At 43.2% G+C, this 6,926-nt stretch overlaps 1 protein-coding gene across 1 annotated transcript in view; it reads right to left on the bottom strand.

Annotated features, from left to right (window-relative positions):
• Positions 1-905: 905 nt before the first annotated feature.
• Positions 906-6,926, bottom strand: part of LRRC58 (leucine rich repeat containing 58) — a 21,275-nt gene continuing 15,254 nt past the window's right edge. The window contains 1 exon segment of the mRNA XM_075071853.1: positions 906-2,596. Coding sequence (XP_074927954.1) covers positions 2,388-2,596 — 209 coding nt within the window. The 3' untranslated portion in view covers positions 906-2,387.

The raw sequence follows: 6,926 nt of genomic DNA, 5'->3' as shown, positions 1-6,926 counted from the left end.
ACAGTATAATTTTATTTGACCCAAGGGGCAAGAGTGTTACTACTTCCCCCAGGAGACTGTTCTACTTTCTAATCCTATATAGAATGGGGAAAGAGAAAGTCTCTAATTTCTATGACTCTGTTGATGGAACCCTCTATTTCTCACCACACTAGAGTTGAGATATTACCAAGTAATGGACAGAGACAGTTTTCAGAAAGAACATTTTTCGCTTAGTGTTTCAATCAGTTTACAGGTCATAATGAAATACTGTTAGAAATATTCTATATTCATACATTTCTAGCAAAATATACTTTTATAAACCATAAGGCACCTTTAAGACTTTGTAAAGTAACACACTGCTCATGATAAAATTCCACAAGAAGGCTGAATTAAAGCCCCTTAATCCTTTAGTGTTCAGTACAAAATCACCAATGCTCTCTTCAGAAAAACAAAACAATCAGAGAGGTTTCCAAGATGGAGTCATTCCTGTATTAGAGTGCACCCTGAAGAAGTCTATTTGAAGTATCTTGGAACCATTCAAGCAGAAGGGGAAAAAAAAATCTCCCTGGTGTGAATAAAATGCATTAAAAACAGTTATTTGAACTGGGTAACAAAGATGCATTGTAGGGATTAAGTTTCATTACTCAGTGGATTAAATCCCTTCCATTCATTACTGCCAACAGGAGTAAGGAACAAAAAGAGGTCAATTCCTCCCCATACAATTCAATCAAAAATTTTAAAAGCAGACAGTGAGCAGGACAGAAGTCCATGAGAAATTGCATTTGGCAACTGAAGAACTCATTCAGATATTCCTTATTGACTTCTTAAAGCCTAGCCTCTTACTGAACGGAGAGATACATAAAAGAATTGGCAACTGTATAAACTGCTTCCCCTCAAGTAGATATTTTTGCCTTTTTTAAAAAAAAAAAAAACGTGATCCCACTGTTCACATTAACTACCTGGACTTAGAAACTCACCATCAGCTCTCCTTGGTAAAGAGATGGAAATACCTGTTAATTTCATTAACTCTTTAAAAGATATTAAATATTTAGCTACAGAATTATATCTAATCTTTGCAGTTTCCCTTTAAATACAGTTTAAGGTAAGTGACTACGTCATCTGAACAATGCAAAGGAATGCACGAACAAGAGTGAATGCAAAACTAAAACATACAACAGCCTTCAACACCAACTTGTCTCCCACACAACATGCTCAAAGTAGCTTGCCTTCCACTTCCACCTACCAGCTTCTCTCTTCATACTGGGATGGGGAGAAAGAGGAGGAAGAATAGTGCTCTGCAATATTCCTCAATTTGTATTTCAGCTGAAGGAAAGTAGTGAGCTTTTTCAAGGCACAAGTTGCTGACACCATGGAATAAGATTCTCACACAGAGATTTTGCTTAATGCAGGCAATGACAGCCTTACTGCGTGGCCTCCAATATGCAAAGTTATACTGTAAAAAGCGAAAAGAAGCTATCCTCAATAAGAGGACACAACAGAAAGATTGAGTGAGAGGCACTATGGAATTTACATGAGTTTAGGCGCACATTTGCTCCACTGGGGCCAGATGAATTTAAAGTACAGTGGAGGGCAATGCACTTGGTCCTTTCGACAGGGGCATATGGCTGTAGATCTATACTGGTGGCAAGGCTCAGTGAGATGCTTTGCATGGACACGGATGCACCAGTTGCAAAGAGGAGATAAGGATGAGTCAGAAGGAGACACTAACAGCAGCCTAGTATAAAAAAGGAGATACATACCAAACCAACTCAATACTAGGGCTGTAATAAACTAACATCTACAGTAGATGAAGACCCTAAGTCTGGAGCAAAGGAAGACAGTACTCAGATCTTCGAAAAATCTCTCCCCAACAAAAAGAATTTTAAGTTTTTGGGGGGAGTATGTAAATATGTAAGTGGAAATCAAGGGAGAGAGCACAGTGTTGAAGATGATACGAGAAAGATTTGCTGATAAATACAGCATTGGAGCCCCTACACCCAGAATAGCACAGTTACATTCTCGCTGATTTACCGCAGCGTAATACCCCACAACAAGAACAGTCTTCTTTGCTCCATATGGTGCTAAAGCCAATCACAGTAGTGAAGTGTCATGCTATCAAAAACCCCTTTAGACAGGTTTCCCAGACATGGCAGGTCTGCTGTCACCGATTCCCTTTACACAGATCTCCATGGTAGTTTAGTGATAACTCTAGCCCCACCACATCCCCATGTAGGCAAGGCAACGAGTTAGTTCTTCTAAGCAGGATCATACCAAGCAATTCCAGATTTGCTCATATGTGCTGCCGCTTACAGGACTGTTTCTAATGAGTCCCTCAGGAAAGACCCTCCGGCTCTGCATTTCCACTATTGCTTTAGTGACAGGTTTCTTTTCTAGTCCACTACTCCCTTTTATCCAAGAAGAACTTTCTGCATCCTGTGTGCAGCAACAATGGCTTCATCCTCTGAATCAGACTCGCTTTGGGAAGTGGAGCTCTGAGAGGCGGAGCTGCAGGGGGAGGAGCATTCTGGGGAGCACAGATAGTGCATGAGCGGCAGGCGGTACTTCCCACAGAAGTCAACAAACTTGATTTGTCGGACACAGCTGTCGAAGTAGACACCTGCAAGGGGAAGGAAAGCAAGGCAGTTTTTAGAACAATGACTCAGCGGTTTGCTGTGAAACCTGCATGCTCTACAGAAATGAGCAAGCCAGCCATGATTTCTAATGCACCTGCCTCATCTTAGAGATGAATTCAAACAGCAAAAGTCAGGGAAATAAGAAATTTTTGGTGAGGAGGAGCGTATCTGTGTGCTGAAGGGGAAACTGAAAAGATCAGTTTATGCGCAGCTTCTAGTAACACATTTATTGGATTTTTTCAGAGATAGCAGCAGTTTGCCTAATTTTGCCAACAATTTTCTCACCCAAGGATAGTGTTTGCTAAGTAGTTGCTGAAGTGGCTGGAAGTCAGGACATCTGTGTTCTATTCCCAGCTCTGCCACTGATTCATTGTATGGCCTTACAACTCAAGGGACTTAAATGCTTAGTTTTTCCACCTGTAAAATGGAGATACTTAGTTACCTCCCAGGGGTTTGAGAGAATTCATGTTTCTAAAGTACTTGAACACCCAGGTGAAAGAGTTACAGAAGGGAAAAGTGCTATTTGAAGAGAGAAACAATGGCCAATTCATTCCACAGAAAAGGAAAATTCTCTAAGAATTAAGCGGGAACGTCATGCTGGGGACTGTCAAACATGTCTTTAAATGTTAAATCCATTTACCCGCTGTATTTTCCAGTCTACCAGGCCCCTTCTAACAGTTATCAATAGTGTGTGTATATAAATAAAAGCTCTCCCCCTCATAACCTCATTTCTCTTCTGCTTGAGTGAAGTTAGCATGCTGAACTTGGATGCTATTTTCCATAAGAACAGAACGATGCCGTAACACACAGTTATGTTCTCCTACTACAGCAGGGAGATTGTTCTTATTCAGAAGCAGGCATTTTCAGAAATGTTGCTAGAGGTGTGCTTGTGGGGTTTTTTTTGTTTTTTTTAAATTGTAGCTGCCTCTGAGTTAACTATGCCTCTGCCACATTTGTAGCAGCACACTGCTAGTTCATGATAAAGTGAAACCAATCAATCTATTTTCATTGTCCAAGATGTGTGAAATGCAAGGAAATAAATTCCTCTCCCACTCAACACAACCCAATCTCTGGCCTCTCCATCCTCCATCCACTCCCTGTTTTGAAGCTATCATATTAAGTGGTAAGAAGCAGACAGAACCATGACCGAAGTGGTAGTTAAGGAACAGACTAAGGGTATGGCTACACTTGGAAATGTGCAGCGCTGGGAGTTACAGCTGTGATCGTACAGCTGTGTAGGAACAGCGCTGCAGTGTGGCCACATTTGCAGCATTTGCAGCGCTGTTGGGAGTGGTGCATTGTGGGCAGTTATCCCAGCGTTCAAGTGGCTACAACGTGCTTTTCAAAAGAGGGGGGTGGGGTGGAGTGTGACAGGGAGCGTGGGGGAGACAGGGAGAGCGGATTTTTGGAGCAGACACTGTGACAGCTACCTGACTTGAAGTTCCAAAAAGCGGGGGTTAAGTGCAGTTGTAGATGTCGACAGGGAGCCATCGTGGGAAAGAGAGAGCAGCGGGATCATTTGGAGGGCAGACATTTGAGTGGAGGCTCCCTATGCCTTAGCAAATCTTGGCCATTTCTCCCACCCCTCTCACAATCACTTCTTATAATGTAAAAAAGGCTTCAGACGGCAGATAAGCAGCTTCTCCGCGAGACGCCTCCCACCCCTACCGGCTGTTGTGTCTCGCTCGAGCAAATATAGCTGTGAACTATTCCAAAGCCTTGGGCTCGGCTCACTCGCTGAGCAAAGAGGCAGCTGTGTTTGCGTAGCTCGGGAGTAACCTTCCACCCGGTTTTTGGTTGTAGACAGGAATTCTGGGATACCTCTTAATACCCTGCAGGCCAATAACAGCGGCTGGGTGAGGGTCCACACCTGATGAGTCAAGTGCTGCATTCACAGCGGCTGGGAATATCGCTAGCACACCTAATAGCAGACCAGGAGTACATGCTCCAGCGCTGAGCCGGGAGATTTGCAGCCTGGCTGAGTTGTCAGTGTGGACCTGAGAGTAAGTTGGCAGGCGCCTGTTTAATCCCCCTCACACATCGCATGGCAACTGCAAGTAATAGCAAGCCTAAGAAATAGCATATGAAATTAGAATAAATCCCCTTGCGCAAAGTATTACTTGGAACTCCCGCAGTCTTGTTGCAATGCCTGTAAAACCCTCCTTGCATACAGGTTACATGTGACAGTTGTGCTCAACACTTGCAGGAATCCCAGAACATGCCTGGTACAGCCCGCACAGTTCTAAAGATGTATTATTTGCGTACTAAATTTAAAACAGTTCTATCAAAACAGTGCTCCTGTTGGCAGTGTTTGCAACAAGTAGCTAAGATTTTAAGAACTCAATGACCTTGCAGGACTTACTGACTTAGAGAGGAGATCAGCCATAATTGTAAGATAGGGCTAGGGACAGCTCCCTTATGAGAAGAAACTACCTGGGGCCTACTCGCAAATGCCACACAGCAGCGAAACACTGACTAGTAATGACAACACATGCATTAAAGCTACCAAAAAGACTAGGTTAGAAAGAAATAGAAAAGCCAATCAGGTAAGACAGGGAAAGCAGCAGAGCAGCGAACTTACCTCCCCTTAGGATTGGGGCACGTTGTGACTAGGCTACAAAATATCTGAAAGAATCCCGGGAGATCACTGAAGCAATAGGGAGAACGTTGCGGGTTTTCCCATGTGCGTCCAGCTAGTTCCAGGAGACATTTGGGGGGATTATACAAGTCAGATCACGTCAAAGCTGAACACCAGTGGGTTCCCTCTGCAAACTAAGCTCTTCCCAGGTGAACCTAGGCTGAGGATGCTCCCGCGGGGAGGTATGTCAGCAAGGTTGTTGTGAAGGCTAAGGAACGTAGGGAATGGCAACCTGAAAAAATTAAAAAAGTGAAGACAGTCAAGATGGAACAATGCATTACAAAGCCCACCCATTTACTACTTTCTTGCACTAGCTTGTTTCCACTTTGGCTTTTTCTTTAAGCACACAGCCATGCTAACAGAGCTGCTGGTCTGACACAGACTAGCCTATGCAGAAAATTTGTGTCTGCTGCTCTCTCAGTGCATGTTTAAGAAATAAGCAGAGGTCTTAAATTGTGTCTGTGCCAACCCACCTAAAAAACTAGTATGTGACTAAATAGTTCGCTGTACACAAAAAGATGCTTTTTAGAGGGATGTTTACGTGCACGCAAGGGTATGTATTCAAAAGTTCCCACACAATGCACTTGAAATAGGTCCTGGTTCTCAATCAAATATTACAAGATGATCACCACTAACAAGTTAGCCAACTCTGCAAACCCCATGGTTTCATTGTCTGCACCTGTATTCACCGCAATGCTCAGATCCCCGTCAGAAGCTCAAAGAAGCTAAAGTCAGACAGGTGAGATGACTGGGAGACACGAGACACGTTGAATTTTTGTATGTAGAGCTCTGTCCTTTGTAGCACCTACCAATATTCCTCATACTGCATACGGATCCAATCGTACTGCTGGATAGAATCATTTTCAAACGAAACACAACTAAGGGTTTGAACACCTGATGTCAGAGATCCCACGTCAAAGTAGTAATCGCTAAACCCTGCTATCCTGATCAAAATTCAACTTGGAAACCCCCATGCTTTTATCACCTTAGTCTTGGAGTTTCCAATTTGCAGCAGGGGTAGTCTTTTATTTTCTATCCCAACTACCGTACAGATTTTTTTTTCTATTTTGTAGTAGATAAAACAAATCTTACATTCATGAGGTGGTGTTGTGGATTAGTGAACGTTTTAAAGCATCTGATATCCTTGATGAGTTCTTTTTACAGAGTTTACCATCGCACTTCTAAGTGATCTCCGCCAGGACAAGATTTGGGCTCAGAAGTGCTTTTAGTTCGACAATAAGTGCAGGTCTTGAGGGAATGTTCTGAGGCTCTGATGAAGGTGATGATGAAAAAACGTATAGCGTGGCATTTATTTTTGTTATTGGCATTATATGATCCATTTGCTACCCACTTTGTGATCTGAATAAATATCTTACACTCGTTAAATCGTTAAATCCAGCAGTGCAGAGAGTCGTCCGTGTTGCTGTTCATCCGATTATGTGATAGTTATAGGGCTTTATGATACAGAGGCTCGCTATGAGAGCGTGCGCGCAAGGAACGCTGCTCCAGATTGCATTGGATGCGAGGAATAGAGTCGGAGCTCGTTTTTCCCGTGGGTAGGACAATACCCACTTCGTCAGACGCAAGACTGGCGTCTGACGAAGTGGTATTTCACCCAACGAAGCTTACGCCTCTGCAAACGTCTGTTAGGCTCTACTTAAATAGGTCCACAGGAA

This window comes from Chelonoidis abingdonii, chromosome 1 (genome assembly GCF_003597395.2).
Source record: "Chelonoidis abingdonii isolate Lonesome George chromosome 1, CheloAbing_2.0, whole genome shotgun sequence".
Taxonomy (NCBI): Eukaryota; Metazoa; Chordata; order Testudines; family Testudinidae; genus Chelonoidis; species Chelonoidis abingdonii.
This window is presented reverse-complemented; position numbering and strand designations above follow the sequence as displayed.